Source organism: Aegilops tauschii, chromosome 5 (genome assembly GCF_002575655.3).
Source record: "Aegilops tauschii subsp. strangulata cultivar AL8/78 chromosome 5, Aet v6.0, whole genome shotgun sequence".
Classification (NCBI taxonomy): Eukaryota; Viridiplantae; Streptophyta; class Magnoliopsida; order Poales; family Poaceae; genus Aegilops; species Aegilops tauschii.
Window position 1 is genome coordinate 534,849,230 of NC_053039.3, and position 17,217 is coordinate 534,866,446.

A 17,217-nucleotide genomic window follows, 5' to 3' on the forward strand; every position below is an offset into this window, starting at 1 on the left:
ACATGAGCACATAATGTAAGATATTTAGGACTTGGAGAATTTCGGAGGGAGAAGAAAAGTCAACCGCCACTGGTTTGGATCTGGATCGGCGCGGCGGCGGCGCGAGCTCGCCGGAGCAGTGGCGCACGGTGGAGGGAGCTCCACGGCGTCGGGGCCGGGGAGGAGGAGCACGGGGCCGCGGGAGGAGGCCGGACGGAGGAGAGGAGGCGCGGGCACGGACGGGCGCGGACGGGCGGCGAGGCGCCAGCCGGCGAGCTGCGGCGGCGGCCGGGAACGGCGGCGGGGAGCTGCGGGCGAGGCGCGGGGCTGACGCCCGGGCGGCGGCGCGGGGGAGACGGGCTGGGAGGGCCCGACGCGGGCTCTCCGGGCCGGCGGCGCGGTGGAGGCCGGGGTGCCATGTGGCAGCCCCCGGTAGGTCGGGCGCGGCGGCGGCTTTCGTCCGGCGGCGGCGGATGCGTCCGGCGCGCGGAGGGGCGAATAGCTAGGGTTTGGACCCGGATTTCGAAGGGGGAGGTGTTTTTATAGGTAGAGGGAGCTAGGAGACTCCAAATGGAGCACGGTTTTCGTCCACACGATCGTGATCGAACGACCTAGAGCATGGAAGTGACTTATAGGGGTTTTGGGCTGTTTGGAGGGGGTTTTTGCTGCAACACACAAAAGGACTTTGCGGTTACCCGGTTAACCGTTGGAGCATCAAACGACCTCCAAATGGAACGAAACTTGACATGTGGTCTACCGGTGGTATACCAAGGCCACTTGGCAAGACTCGGTCCATTCCGAGAACGTTTAACACCCGCTCACGAAAAGAAACAAGAGGGATGCGCCGGAGGAGGTGGGAGTGCCGGATTGCAAAACGGACAACGGGGAAAATGCTCGGAGCCATGAGACGAACACGTTTGCAAATGAGATGCACATGATGACATCATATGAGATGCATGACATGAACAAAATGCAAAACGGAAAACAAAACCCGACCACGAAGGGAATATCATAACACATAGCCGAAAATGGCAAGAGTTGGAGTTACAAATATGGAAAGTTACATCCGGGGTGTTACACTCTCAAAGACAATACCCTCTTTCCTAGGGTTCCCGTTGAGTATCTGCTTTTTAAGCACATCACAAAGAGTCTGATGCCCTTTGAGGCTTTTGTACATGCCTGTCATGTACAATTCCTTCAGCCTTGCATCATCAGTGATACTAGCAATGTCCTCATATGAGGGATTAGTGATAGCAGAGACAGTTGAAGCATTTGTAGCATTAGAAGCATTTGAACATTCAGGTGAAGAATTAGCAGATTCACGTTCAATGCATTTCAAACATGGAGGAACAAATTCTTCCTGAGAAGCGCTGATTTGTTGAGCAAGTAATGAATCGCGCTCCTTCTGAAGATCTTCATAACTCACTCTTAACTTTTCAAGATCTTGCTTTCTTTGAAGAAATTTATAAGAAAGCTTTTTATGATCAGACAAGAGAGTGTTATGATGACCTTGAAGGGTGTCAAACTTAGACTGAAGTCTCTGAAGACTCTCAGCCAAAGCTTTCGACTGATCCATTTCTTCACCCAACATATCATCACTCTTATTTAGCATGTATTGAACTTTTTCCAAAGCTCTTTGTTGTTTAGTGGCAAGGGAAGCAAGTTTGACATAGCTGGGTCCAAACTCATCACCAGATTCATCATCACTGGATTCAGATAGATAGCATTCAGTTACCGTTGCATCTTTTGCCATAAGGCATGGTGTAGAAGATGATGATTCTTGTTCGAAAGTAATCGCTTTGAGAGATTCCTTGAAGTCCTCAAACCAAGGATCATGACGGGTTCGATGACCTTCATAGAACTCAGAGAGACGGTCCCAGATAAGCTTCACATGATCGAGATGCATGATGTTCCTGAACTGATTTTGAGACAGACAGGAGCAGATGACGTCCTTCGCCGTGAGGTTGAGAAGAGTGTACTCGCGAATGTCATCAGGTTCTGCCATCTTGCACAGATCGGTCAGACCAATCTCAGTGACGGTCCACAGCTCGCTGTTCATCGCCATGAGACACTTCTTCATCGTGGACTTCCACTTGGGATACTCGTGACTGTCAAAGACGGGGCATGACACGGTCTTCATTCCTGTGGTCGACATAACTAAAACTCCAGGCGGTTAAACCAAATCATACAGAACAAGGGAGTACCTCGCTCTGATACCAATTGAAAGTACGTTATATCGACTAGAGGGGGGTGAATAAGCGATTTTTATGAATTCTTCACTGAGGAATTTGCGGATGAGGAAATTCCTTAGCGAAGAACTACTTGCAGCGGAATAAGTACTCAAAAGTAAACATAACAGAACACAAGCATGGTCATCATGATGAAATGAAGACAAGCACAGAGTACAGAAAGCATAAACACAGGATAACACAGGATGAAGACAAACAGACTGAAGAAATTAAACTGAGGAAATTGAGAAAGTCTTCAGTCAAAGTCTTCAAACACAGATATGAACAAGTGCACAACACAGTTACGAGGAAATGAAAGAGTTGAGGAAATAGAACCAGTAAGCTTGGTGAAGACAATGATTTGGTAGACCAGTTCCAACTGCTGTCTCAGTTGTACGTCTGGTTGGAGCGGCTAGGTATTTAAACCTGAGGACACACAGTCCCGGACACACATTCCTCACCGTATTCTCCTTGAGCTAAGGTCACACAGACCTCGCCCAATCACTCGTGGTAAGTCTTCAGGTGACTTCCAAACCTTCACAAACTCGGTCACTCGGCGATCCACAATTCCTCTTGGATGCTCTAGACCATGACGCCTAACCGTCTGGAAGAAGCACAGTCTTCAAAGGTAACAAGCATCGGATCCACGCAGGATCAATCTCTTCAGTGATGCTCAATCACTTTCGGTTTATAGGTGTTTGGGTTTGGGTTTTCCTCACTTGACGATTTTCGCTCAAAGTCCTCGGAGGATGGGATGCTCTCAAATGACAAGTGTCAGTTTCTCTCGGAGCAGCCAACCAGCTAGTGGTTGTAGGGGGCGGCTATTTATAGCCTAGGGAGCAGCCCGACATGATAAGACATAAGTGCCCTTCAATAATATGACCGTTAGGTGGGTAGATATTTTGGGACAGCTGGCGCGTGGCACAACAACGGTCGGATATTTGAGGCTCAAATTCCTCAGGGCTATCATGTTCCTCACTGTGTAGGCAATCCGCACTGGCGAATTCCTAACTCCTCAGTCAGAACAAATTACTCAGAGACCAGAAGAACTTCGTCTCTGTCACTGAAGAAATTGACTGAACTGTATGAGATTTCCAATGGCATCACTCGAAGGGATTGGTAGGTGTAGGATTTTGAGTTGAGCATCACATGGAAATTTTTTCTTAGTATTTCCTCGACCCCCTTTAACAGTACGGTGTTTCCTATGACTCAAGAAACAGAAAATGAAGCTACGAAAATAAAAGTCTTCATGCTCCATGTTCCTCGAATGAATACCAAGTCTTCAAGGTCACACCAATTTCTTCACTTTCAAAGTCTTCAGAAATCCAAAGTCTTCAATCGAAGAACTTCATTTTTAGGGGTCGACTTTCTCTGTAAATATCAAACTCCTCATAAACTTATAGACCTGTGTACACTCATAAACACATTAGTCCCTTAACCTGTAAGTCTTCAATACACCAAAATCACTAAGGGGCACTAGACGCACTTACACCGTGTGGCGCCGCTCGGTTGTGCCGCCCAAGGGACCAATTCCGACTATTTAAGGATAGCCGGACGACGGCAAGCCAACCCTAGCCCATCGCCATTCCTTCCCTCTCCCTCCTCTCCACGCCGCCACCTTCCATCCCCTCTCATAGCCGCTAGCCATGGCCCGACAGATGATCACCACCTATGCCATGCTAACTCCGGAGCACCAGTTGCAGCTGCTGGAGGATATCTGGGCCACTCACGATGCTCCGATCGCTGCCGACCTACCTCCGGATTCACCTCAGCCAAAGGTGGAGGAGGTGGAGCCAGAGCAGTAGGACGCTACCATGGTGGAGAGGAGCCAGAGCTGGCGGAGGAGGATGCGGAGGAGGAGGAGGAGGAGGCCGCGGAGGCAGATCCGATGCCTGCAGGCTTCGACACGGCCAACGCCATCGCAGAATTCGAGCTAGCCCAGACAAAGGAGGCGACAGAGCAGCATGCCATCCTCGAGTCCTTCCAGTCGAAGGCCGGGGTTGGAGGCCAACCGCTGCTTCCTCCGCCGGCGAATGGCAGAGATCGACGAGATCTTCGCCGACTTGGAGGAGGTCGAGGAGCCGGACGTGCGCCTGGACGCCAATGACCACGAGGCCGGCGGTTCCGGCGCCAACTTCGTCAACATCACCAACGAGGAGGACGAGTAGTTTAGTTGGTAGTAGTAGTTTACATAGATCATGCCGTTGCATGGTTTTGTTTGAAAATGCTAATTGGAAATGACTACTAGACTTTTTTTTGTGCGGTTTAAATGGCCACTATACTATGGTTGTTGGAGATGAAATTTGCGGTATGCCTGGTCACCGTCCACGGGCGTTTGACAACTTATATTAGGTTTCCGTGGTTGTATTGTAGATGCTCTGATGATGGCTTTTGAAGATATCAAGTAGCATGTGCCAATGCTTTTGGCGGTTGACCGTGTTGTGGGCATTGTGCGAATGGTTTAGCTCTTACATGGTTTTCATCGCGTTCCTTTGATAAGGTGTGTCTTCTGTCATATACTTCTTCTACCCGTAATTACTTGTCACAGAAATGAATGTATCTAGATGAATTTTAGTTCTAGATACATTCATTTTCAATATTTTTGCGATAAGTATTTCCGACGGAGGAAGTATATATTTCGTCTAAATGAAAAGATGGTGCCCATGCCCATTTATCGAAAATAGAAGGAAAACCTAGCGTGTACGGAACTCGCTACGGTAAGTATATCCGTTTTCCATCCTACGTGTGTGTTTGTTGTTGGACTTTCCTAGCAACCCTCCGTGAAAGCTAGCTTAGCTCAAGACGAAACGAACGATGCATGGGCTAACAAAGTGTACCTAGACTGATAATTAATCTATCTACTCTAGCTAGTAAGTGATCATCTGGAAGACTGGAACAAGCAGGAAAGTGTGAGGTTAGGCATTTATTCGGTTAGAACTGAATAAACTGCAGACTGATCTCGCTCCTTTCTGCTAACTCATGAACGCACTCCAGTCCCCATTACCAATCCAAACGGTGACTTGGCAATTGCCCAGAGCTTGCTAGTAATAGATCGGTTAATTAATTCGTTGTGTGGTAGATTGGTGTTACTACGAGTATATACTAGCCACAAGGTTAGTAGTAAGCTCAATGGTGTGAATACCAAGGGCTTGTGCACCTTTTGAAAATTCTGCAGTTTGACGCAGTCATGCATGGAGATAGATGCAGGCATGCAGCCAACAACTCCGAGAATCCTACTACGAAAAACATGGCACTTGCTTGATGCGTTTTCTCGATTGACTGTCGATTTCAAGATTGGGCAAGATGTTGCTACTACAATTTGCCCGGGAATCCTTTTGTCCTTGCGGCTTCTCATTTAAGCCAGCTAGCTGTTTGTAAGATTTGAAATATATGTGTACACGTCGGATTGAACAATTCAACTCCTGTACAGTTGATAGATTTGACAAATTCAGAGCGCTGACCGTATCGATTGCTCTGTTCGTTTTTGTTTCAGCTCACGGCCGGTTCCTCTGCCCAACTTGGCCTTTGCGTGCGTGCATGCATGCTGTACGTGTTGATCGCAACCTGTAGGTGCACCTTTGTGCGCGTCACCAGTTACGTGCCAGTGAGCATACATGCATGCACGGTTCTTTCAATACAGTATCATCGACCAGGTCAACACAGCTCCCACCTTTTGTCGTCCGCTTAATTTCTGTTTGCTTGCTCGAGTGTCCATCTGATCACTTGTTTGTCAACACTAATAACCACGGATTAACTAAACAAATGGCGATGGATCACACGGCCGGGTCCAGGAGTGTCCAGTCAAAAAGCACCACGGAGAACCGCGGCTGCACCGCCTCTAATCATTCAAATCACTCGCCTAACCAACCATCCACACGACTGCGGCGATTGTCGCCTTAATCAAACTCTCAAGGCGCATGCGCGCGTGCGGTGGGCCATGTCTAGCCACTATATATACACACATACACACACCATGTCTCCGTGCAGCCAACCAAGCAAACTACCATTGCACATTCTGCAACGGAGCTAAGCTTAGCTAGAGCAAGAGAAATTTCTGAGATGGGAAGTGGGAAGAAGAGGGCGGCGCTTGCGTCCCTGTTCGGGTTCAAGAACAAGGGACAGGAGGAGGAAGAGGCCATGGCGGCGACGCGGCAGCAGCAGCATGCGGCGGCAGCGCTGCAGCAGAGGTACCAACACATTCACAGGGTGCGACCGAGCGACGACGACGACTACGCCCGGCACTGGTACGCCGAGCGCGACATCGACCGGAAGGCCTCCGAGTTCATCGACAAGGTCCACCGCCGGATGCTCGCCAACGAGCAAGACGGATAGTACAACACGCCGATGGATCCAGCTGTGTGGGTGTTCTATCTGGTCGAGGTTTGCTGCTAGCCACGTCGTGCATGCAGGCTATGTGTGCATGCTTGGCTTTTGTGTGTGTGTGCGCGCGCGCGCGTGATCAATGGCTTTGTTTTGACTGGGTACCTGCTGTTACTTTGTTGTTTCCATCTTGTCGGATGTGTATGTAACTATCTGATGGTTGGTATTTTCCTAAATTTACAGATGCCTGAAATGTATATAAACTAATAAAAGGTTGAGCAGTATTCACTGGTAGAAAAAAGCCCTTTAGTCCCGGTTCGCAACGGCCTTTAGTTCCGGCTGTGCAACCGGGACTAAATATGCGCGACTAAAGACCCCCCCTAGTCGCGCCTCTTACGAACCGCGACTAAAGGCTTTAGTCCCGGTTCTTGTGGCTGACCGGGACTAAAGGCCCGTCCACGTGGGCACCAGGGGTCCGTCGGGGCGGAGGACCTTTAGTCCCGGTTCTCGTGGCTAACCGGGACTAAAGGCCTCCTCCGCAGGTTTAGGGTTTTAGCCCCCCTAAACCTAGTTTCTTTTTAATTTGTAGTGTTTTATTTCTTTTATATTTTATTTTGTGTTTTATTTTAATTTTGATGAAGTTTCAGTACACATATTCTACGCTACTATATACATGCATATGAAATTTCAAACAAGAAGAATTCAAGAGGAATATATAATATATATTCAATCTCGGGTGACCATATACAACTTCGAACAAGTTTCCATACACAATTAGGATGGATGACCATATACAACTTCGAACAAGTTTCAATCTCGGGTATGCATATAAATTTCTTCGTCCTCGGTATAGTGTTCTCCTTTAGGATTGATGACTTCCCTCATGAAAAATCCTGCTAATTCTTCTTGAATTGGTCGGAAGCGAGCTTCTGGACTAAGCCTCCTCCGCAAGTTATCCGTCGCGTTCCGCACGCTATCCGATGCCTTCCGCTCAGAGGTGTGTCTCCGGATGTTCTCACAAACATAGTATCCACATAGATTGGTCCCCGGTGGCTGCTTATCCACATTAACTAACCTTCTGAAATCTAGCTCATGTTTGAATTCACCGAGAATTTCTTCTGAGAACCGTCTCCAAACCCTACAGGGCAAAGAAAATTAAATGAACAAGGGAGTTATTAGTTACTTGATATTAGGAAATGAACGAAAGAGACCGATCGATATAGAGCTCAAATGATTGAAAATAATTACTTTTGCAGCATTTTTCTCATGTCGGCCCAACGCTTTGGATCCGAATCCATAGAGTCCATGATTAGAACTCTGGAGGTGTGAAGTTCAATATTTAGCAGAATCTAGTGAAACCTGCGGACACGTTACATGCACAGTCATGCATAACTCATCGATTAGACATACCATGCATGGAGTAAACAAAAGAGAATGGGCACAAGAGAGAAACACTCACCCAAAATGGTAAGGAAATAGAATATGACTTTTGAGTTGATGCTTTCTAAGAAACTTGTACAAGTCTTTCTCCACGTCTTCGGGGTGATTTTGTAACACATGTCCATTAACGATATGTGGGTCAATGAACCCAACATCATGGATGTTTCTTATTTTGCATTCCCAAATCTTCAATCTGCATAATAGCGTACGCAACAATATAGTTAGGACAATATATATATATATATAGTGCAGGCAATGAAGAACGAGATGAGGTAGAAATAAATCACTTACCGAACGTAGGAACTCAGCATAGATTTGTCGAGGTCGCGCAGATTGAACAGCTGGAACAATTCACTCATATGAACTTGTACAGAGTACCGTTTGGTGTGATGCTCATCTGTAACATCCGCATAAACATATTCTTTGTCGGCCCATGTTATGAATTGCTTGTACCAACGTAGCAGATTTCGCATTTGTGGTGGTAGACTCTTTTCCCGCGCAGGCTCGACGAGAGGCCCATTCCGCACATATTGTAATGCTATCTCACATACTGGCGCATCCTCAAGGCCTAAGAAGGCACGAAGAGTCAAACCCATCTCGGACGCTTGTTTCATGGCACTCGCTACAGTCAATCCAAGTGCTGCCGCAGCTGCTATGATCTCGGGGTCCTCTTCCGGACCGGCTTTCACTATGAGCGGGGGGATCGATTGTTTCTTCTGCATCCCGAGCTGGTCAACTTATTTCCCGCTTTTTTTACTTTCTTCTTTCTCCTCCTTCAATATTTTTGCTTGCCTACGAAGTTCATGTCCATAGTCGTCAGGCATATTCAGCTCGGCTTGGGACGGTGTCGTCAAAAAATCCTTAGCCCACTTCTTTTGCTTCTCAGTGAATACTTGCTTGGGCTCAGGCTCTTTTATCGCCTTCATATTCGCCTTCCATTTCTCATAATCAGCAGACGCGACCAATTTGGTTTCAGCTTCACTAAGTTCCCAAGGCCTTGGGAGGAGAGGCTTCAGTGATGGCTCCGGTACCCTTGTGGTCTTAGGTACATAAGGGTCCAGGTTAATAGTCCAGGAGCGGGTTTCCTTGCTGTCCGCCTGCTTCTGCTTCTTCGCCGGAGGTGGATTGGGGGGCGTCGTACCCGCCGGAGGTTGTGGATCGGGGGACGGCATCGAATGGCGTGAAGGAGGTGTAGGTGAACCACCACGACCACCACCACCGCCACCACCGCCACCACCACCACCACCACCATCGGAGGGGGGTGGACTTGCTAGCCTTGGCGCCTCGCCTGGAAACACTATGTACTTCTTTTTCCATAGAATGATCTGGCGCTTGACATCTCCAAGTCTTCTCTCCCCTTCGGGTGTAGGTTTGTCAATCTCCAGGTCCTCAAACCCTTGGACTATGTCTTCCACCGTGACACGAGCATAGCCATATGCAATGGGGTTGTTGTGGTGGAGTGCTCCAGGTGTACAGGGTAAAGCACTGCCGCTAGCTACCTTCGTGGAAACGTTCCCCACGGGATAATGCAGATCACATTCTTTCATCTCCTTTACATCATCCATGGGGTAGTGAGGCTCCGGTGCATGAATCTCGATCATCGGTGCACTAGCACCAGGCGGGGCATCCGTGGAAGCCACGCTGCTTCTCCGCTGCTGGCTTCCGCGATCCGCTTCATGATCTTCATGCGGCCCTGCAGCCGATTTTTCTTTTACTAGTTCATGCACGGTCTGCTTCAACTCATGGAGTTCCGATGCAAACTTCATCATAAGATCTGCATCCCGGTCCGTCTTTCTCTTACGGCTTCTGTAACAGTACGGGTCATTGTCCTGGGAAAACCCTACTTTCCACGGAACTTTGCCTTTGCCTCGTACACGTCCTCCGTGTTCATCATTCCCGAGGGCTGTTGTCAGTGCGTCTTTCTCTCTGTTGAACTTGATCAAGCCCTCTTGAGCTTGGGTCATTGCGTCAATAAGGGCTTGGGTGGGAGCAAACTGTCTCTGCCGGTGAACACACACCCCTGTCTCCGGGTCTAGCGATCCCCCATGCCCGTACCACCAGCTTTTGGCCCTTGGGTCCCATCCCTCTGTACCTAGAGGGATTCCTCGCACCCTCAGGTCCTCCTCCATCTTCTGCCACCTAGGCTCCGAAAGGCGGTATCCTCCTGGCCCCATAATATGATGGAACATTTTCTTACTTGCATTATCCTTATTTTTTTTCGATATTTCCTTGAAATGCTCCGATTACTTTTGCCTCACAAATTCTGGCCAATCATCTTTCAGTTTCTCATGTTGTCCATTGAAATCCGGAGTCTTGCCCTTGTTGACATAGTCACGGGTTAAATTTTTCTTGAAGTTCCGGAATGCTTCGCCCATCTTCTGAAGAGCGAACTCTTTAACTAGCCTCCTCCTCTGACGTCCACCCGGAACCTCGTTACCGAATTCATCGACTTTGTTGTATTCCGGAGGTAGAATGAAATGTTCCATAAGCTTTCTCCAGCAATCCTTTTTCGTTCTCTTGTCGACAAAACTGAAACCAAGACGTGCCTTCTTTGGCTCCTTCCATTCCTGGACGGTGATCGGGACGTTGTCTCTAACAACGACTCCGCACTGGTTGATAAACTTTGAGGTGTGCTGTAGGGGCTTGCCGGTTTCACTGACAAACTCAATGGCATATGTTTCTCCTGTTTTCATCGCCTTGGATTTGCCACGATTTGTCGTACTCGATCCGGAGGGCTAAAAAAAGAAAGAGAGTCGCGCGCGTTAATACATATGTATTCACATTTCAGTAAGTTTGTATCACGAGAGGCTCAATGTATATATATACCTCGCCGGAGGTGGTTGCTACTTGCAATTCGAGATCGTCGTTTGTTGACGGTTGACCTCCGTCGACAATGTCCGTTCCTTCACCTTCTTGATCATCGACAATCTCTGTTCCACCATCAAGGTTCAGAAAAGAAGAGACTACATCCTCTTCTTGCTCATATTCTGAGCCCGGCACATAAGGAATCTCGTTGTTGATGATGCCCATTAAAAAACGTTCAGCCTCCGGATCCCTAAGCGGCTCGGCTCTATCGTCCGCCATATGTCACTCCTGGATGTAGTAAAAATTCTTTAAGTATAAAGGAAGTAAAAAATAAGATTAAGGGGACATAGAGGAGGAGGAATTAAAAAATAAGATTATTGAGCACTGCCAAGTATTTTGTTTTTCCTTTTCTTTTTCCTTTTCTTCTTCCTTTTCTTATTTTGTTTTTCCTTTTCTTCTGTTTTGGTTTCTTTTGCATTGGTTTCTTTTGTTTTGTTTTCTTTGTTTTTCTTTTTGGTTTTCATTTGGTTTCTTTCTTCTTCCTTTTTTCTTCTTTTTTTCTTCTTCCTTTTTCTTTCTTCTTTCTTTTGGTTTTCATTTTGTTTTCTTTTTTTTTCTTCTTCCTTTTTCTTTCTTCTTTCTTTTTTTTCTTCTTCCTTTTTTTCTTCTTCCTTTTTTTCTTCTTCCTTTTTTCTTCTTCCTTTTTTCTTCTTCTTCCTTTTCTTCTTCTTTCTTTTGGTTTTCATTTGGTTTTCTTTCTTCTTTCTTTTTGGTTTTCATTTGGTTTCTTTTGTTTTGTTTTCTTTGTTTTTCTTTTTGGTTTTCATTTGGTTTCTTTCTTCTTCCTTTTTTCTTCTTTTTTTCTTCTTCCTTTTTCTTTCTTCTTTCTTTTGGTTTTCATTTGGTTTTCATTTTTTTCTTCTTCCTTTTTCTTTCTTCTTTTTTTCTTCTTCCTTTTTCTTTCTTCTTTCTTTCTTCTTTCTTTTTTCTTCTTCCTTTTTTTCTTCTTCCTTTTTTCTTCTTCCTTTTTTTTCTTCTTCCTTTTTTTCTTCTTCTTTCTTTTGGTTTTCATTTGGTTTTCTTTCTTCTTTCTTTTTGGTTTTCATTTGGTTTCTTTTGTTTTGTTTTCTTTTTTTTCTTCTTCCTTTTTCTTTCTTCTTCCTTTTTTCTTCTTCCTTTTTCTTTCTTCTTTCTTTCTTCTTTCTTTTCTTCTTTTTTCATTTGGTTTCTTTCTTCTTTCTTTCTTCTTCTTCCTTTTTCTTTCTTCTTCTTCCTTTTTCTTTTTGGTTTCTTTGGCAGGGGCAGCGGGCGGCGGGCAGGGCCAGGGGCGGCGGGCGGCGGGCGGCGGGCAAGGGCAGGGCAGGGGCTGCGGCGGCGGCGGCGCGCTAGGGCAGGGCACGGGCGGCGGCGGCGCTCACTGGGGACGGGGGCGGCGGCGCGCAGGGCAGGCGAAGTGGGGGCGGCGGCGGCGCTCACTGGGGGCAGGGCGTCGGCGTCGGCGTCGATCGGCGTCGGGGCAGGGCTTCGGCGTCGAGAGGAGAATGGGAAGTGGCGGAAACTGCTAAGTGCAATATATATAGACATACCTTTAGTCCCGGTTGGGGAGGCGGACCGCGACTAAAGGTACCCTTTAGTCGCGGTCCGCCTCCCCAACCGGGACTAAAGGGTTTTGGCGCCGCTTTCGTTCCCGCGCAGAAAGAGCCTTTAGTCGCGGTCCGCCTCCCCAACCGGGACTAAAGGTCATTTTTCATATAAAATAAAACTTTTTCTCGGCCATGTTTATTATTCCCTTTATATTCGACAAGAAGCCAGACGGGACCTTCATACTGCTCAGGCATTCAAACAAAATGACCTTCTCTTCTTTGGTAAGAGCGTAGCTGGCACGACCTTGAAACCATTCCGGATGCCGGTCATCTGGGTCTTTCAAAAGTTGCTGGTCCTGCTGTGCTTCCTTTGTATCATTTGTCTTCCCATACACGCCCAAGAAGCTTAGCAGGTTCACGCAAATATTCTTCGTAACATGCATCACGTCGATTGCAGAGCGGACATCTAGGACTTTACAATATTCTAGCTCCCAAAATATAGATTTCTTCTTCCACATGGGTGCGTGCCCGTCAACTCCCCGCGGAACTGATTGTTCGCCAGGACCCTTTCCAAAGATGACTTTCAAATCCTTGACCATATCAAATATCTCAGCACCAGTACGTTCCGCAGGCTTCGGCCGGTGATCTGCCTTGCCGTTGAAATGCTTGCCTTTCTTTCTTACGTTATGATTTCGGGGAAGAAATCGACGATGACCCAGGTACACGTTCTTCTTACAATTAACCAAACGTACACTTTCAGTCTCATGTAAGCAGTGCGTGCATGCATTGTATCCCTTATTTGTCTGTCCCGAAAGGTTACTGAGAGCAGGCCAATCGTTGATGGTTACAAAAAGCAACGCTCGTAGGTCAAATTCCTCTCCTTTGTGCTCATCCCAGACACGTACACCAGGTCTGGCCCACAACTGTAAAAGTTCATCAACTAATGGCCTTAGGTACACATCGATGTCGTTCCCGGGTTGCTTTGGACCTTGGATGAGCACTGGCATCATAATGAACTTCCGCTTCATGCACAACCAAGGAGGAAGGTTGTAGATGCATAGAGTCACGGGCCAGGTGCTATGGCTGGAGCTCTGCTCGCCAAAAGGATTCATGCCATCAGTACTTAGACCAAATCTTATGTTCCTTGCGTCAGCTGCAAAATCTTTGAACACTCTGTCGATCTTTCTCCACTGCGTTCCATCAGCGGGGTGTCTCAACTCCCCGTCGGACTTACGGTCCTCTTTGTGCCATCGCAACGACTTGGCATGCTTTTTGTTCATGAACAGACGTTTCAACCGTGGTATTATAGGAGCATACCACATCACCTTGGCGGGAACCCTCTTCCTGGGTTTCTCGCCCTCAACATCGTCACCAGGGTCATCGCCTCTGATCTTATAACGCAATGCAGTGCATACAGGGCATTCATTGAAATTCTCGTATTCACCACGGTAGAGGATGCAGTAATGCATGCATGTATCTTCAGAACCTCTAAACCTAGAGGGCAGACAACCTTCTTTGCTTCGTACGTACTGGCGGGCAACTCGTTATTCTTCGGAAACATATTCTTCAACATTTTTAGCAAATTTTCAAATGATGAGTCACCTACACCTTCCTGTGCCTTCCATTTTAGCAAATCCAGTGTGCAGCCCAGCTTTTTCAGACTATTATCGCATCCTGGATACAACGACTTTTTGTGATCCTCTAACATGCGATCCAAATTCTCCCTATCCTTGTCAGTTTCGCAGCGTCTCCGTGCATCAGCAATGGTCCGACCAAGATCATCAGCGGGCTCATCATGTGCCTCTTCTTCACCTTCACCTAACCCTTCCCCACCTTCAGCATCATCCTCCATGAAAGTATCACCGAAATGATCATGATAGTTGTCATCGATATCATCCCCTTCTTCATCTTCTTCCATTCTAACCCCTCTTTCTCCATGCTTGGTCCAACAATTATAGCTTCGCATGAAACCGTGCCAAAGCAGGTGCATGTGAACGTCTCTTGAGGAGGAGTAACCCTTCTGATTCTTACAGACAGCACATGGATAGATAATAAAACCTTGCTGCTTGTTCGCATTTGCCAGTACGAGGAAATCTTTCAAACCCGTAGTGAACTCGCCGGAGAGTCGGGGACCGTACATCCATTGCCGATTCATCTGCATTATTATTATATAAAGTATATAATTAACCATCATGCATTTGTTAAACTAACTAGCTAGAAATAATACAAATTAAATAATGAACTACACACATGCATATTTTATCAATGACACATGAAAGGTTCAAGTTGCTAACCGCGATCGCGGAGGAAAAATAAATGAGAAAGCTCAAGTGTGGCTCGGACACTTCATATCATGTTTGTTTCAGGCTCTCGGGCATTTCATCGAACACCTTGTGTGCATAGGAGGAACCAAAAGCAAACCCACCACCCCCTTCTGAAAATTGTGAAGTGAGCTGAGTGAAGTGAAGTGAGCTGAGTCCTATATATAGGGATGGGCCTTTAGTCCCGGTTGGCCTGGCCAACCGCGACTAAAGGCCTTCGGGGACCTTTAGTCCCGGTTGGCCAGGCCAACCGGGACTAAAGCCCCTCCCGTCCGCCAGCTGGATGGGCCTTTAGTCCCGGTTGGCCTGGCCAACCGCGACTAAAGGCCTTCGGGGACCTTTAGTCCCGGTTGGCCATGCCAACCGGGACTAAAGCCCCTCCCGTCCGCCAGCTGTCGACCGAGCGCGCTGGGCCCAGATAGTTGGTCGCGGGTCTCCTCCCGAACCGCGACTAAAGGCCCCTTTTGTCGCGGTTCGATTGTTTTGGGGACTAATGGGGGCGTATGGAAGCCTCTTTTTCTACTAGTGATTTTTACCCTTAGTGAGCCAATCTAACTAATGTTCTTACAACTGGTGGTGCAAATAACAAAAAGTCGAGCAATATTTTAGTCCCTAGCAAGGAAAATTTAACTAAGTATTACCACTCTTACTATCACCGAATGTACTTCAATATGGGACGTGGTGTTCCTGAGCCCGAGCTCAAACAAGTTCGGGTAAACAGTAAAATCCAAAAAAGAAAAACATTCTGATTTTTTTTTGGGTGCAAATATTGACAAATTTTTTGCGCGCTCACAAAATTTCATTATGAAATGACATTCCCTAAAGTCGTGGCAGATAAAAAGGATGCTCCAAAAGTGTTATTTTCAAAGCATTTTGGAGTGTTGATTTTGTTTGTTTTGCCACGACTATCACGAATGTCATTTCGTGATGAAATTTTGCAAGCACTGAAAGCGTTTGTCAAAATTTGCCACAAAAAAATTCAGAATTATTGGAAAAACAACCATTTTTTGGATTTTACTGTTCATCGCGAGCTCAAATGAGCTTGCGAGCAGAAGATGACTTTCGGTAAATATGGGTCTACTCTATCTAGTGCACACCGGTCAAACTAATGCTCTTTCATCTAAATTAGCAATTTGTTGATAATTTAGATAGAGCAACACACATATTGGTGAAGACTCTACAAGAATCTCAGAACTTTTGAAGGGCGTTTAGGGTACCTTGAACAAGAGTAGATATGTTTGTCATTTAAACATGAAGCTTTGAATTCTCTTCAATTTCAAGGTCAAACAAACGATGTTACGAATAATGATCATGATTCACATGACAAATTCTTATTACTATTTACTAAACCGGGGATGTGACAACTCACCCCACATCACAATAATCTAGTCCCAAGACTCCAACAGGTCAGATAAAATGCAAAAAGCGCACATGTCTAACACAATCTTCTCATTCCCATGTTGCTTCTTTCTTAGGGAAGCTGATCCATTGCATCATGGAGGACTTGGCATCTTTCTATTACATCCTAGCTTTAAAGGATTGGTAATATACTCATATTAACAACATGCATCTTCTTTTCTGAAAACTTGTCTCCTAAGAAGAAGAGAAATATGGTTTGATAGGTTTGCCTCACAAATGGTAAAAAAGATTATGTAACTAGCTTTCGGTGGTTGTGTTTTCGACCGTATTTCATCATGCTCTATGAGATTGTTTCTTTTTATAACTTAATGCTTAGAGTGTATATGAGAGCTTCGGTCATCTGATGTGGAGTATTAGCCATTAGATCTAATGTGTGTTGATCTATTGGATTTATGAATGCGATACCAATACATGGCATCTCAACCTATGCATAAGATGGCTAAGATTGTTTGGATCGCTCAATTCACATGCATATGCTTATTATTATGTGTCATTGTGTTAACGAGGGATGCTATAGTGAAATTATGAACCCCGGTCCAATTTGCTCCATAAGAAAACCATCGAAATCCCATTACATTCACTTTTATGTTTAGTTATCAATTAATCCAAAAATACTTTATATATCTAGTCACAAGTTGTCGTAGCTATCAAGATTAATGTGTTTGAAAAGCGCACTAGAATTTTTGGGGGCACAAGTAGGTTGCTTTATTTGTTTCACTGATGCCCGAGGAAGAAAATACCCTACCATTGTCTCATCTGGATTTGATAATCCTTAGGTCACATACTTAAGGGAAACTCGTTGATGTCCTACAAACCTCTACACTTGGGTCCAACAAACGAAGCTCAAGTCTTCTACAAGATTAATATATGGTCCTGATACCACCAACTGACATCCCGAAGACTGCATATTCAACCAATATGGCTTTCGTGAGTGCACAATGATGTCGTTTGGATTAACAAACACAACTGCATCCTTTACGAACCTCACGAACAAAGTATACATATAGTACATGTATTGTTCGTCATGGTATTCATAGATGACATCCTCGTCTACTTAAAGTCAACCGACGAATATGCTCATAGGAAGTAGGATCCTTGGGATCATATCTACTAGAGGAGTTG

At 46.1% G+C, this 17,217-nt stretch overlaps 1 protein-coding gene across 1 annotated transcript; it reads left to right on the forward strand.

Moving 5' to 3' along the window:
* The first annotated feature begins 6,207 nt into the window (after window positions 1-6,207).
* On the forward strand, window positions 6,208-6,731 carry LOC109738593 (uncharacterized). Its single transcript, XM_020297688.4, has one exon. The coding sequence runs from the start codon at window positions 6,267-6,269 to the stop codon at window positions 6,537-6,539; it is 273 nt and encodes a 90-aa protein (XP_020153277.1). The 5' UTR covers window positions 6,208-6,266; the 3' UTR covers window positions 6,540-6,731.
* Window positions 6,732-17,217: the final 10,486 nt, after the last annotated feature.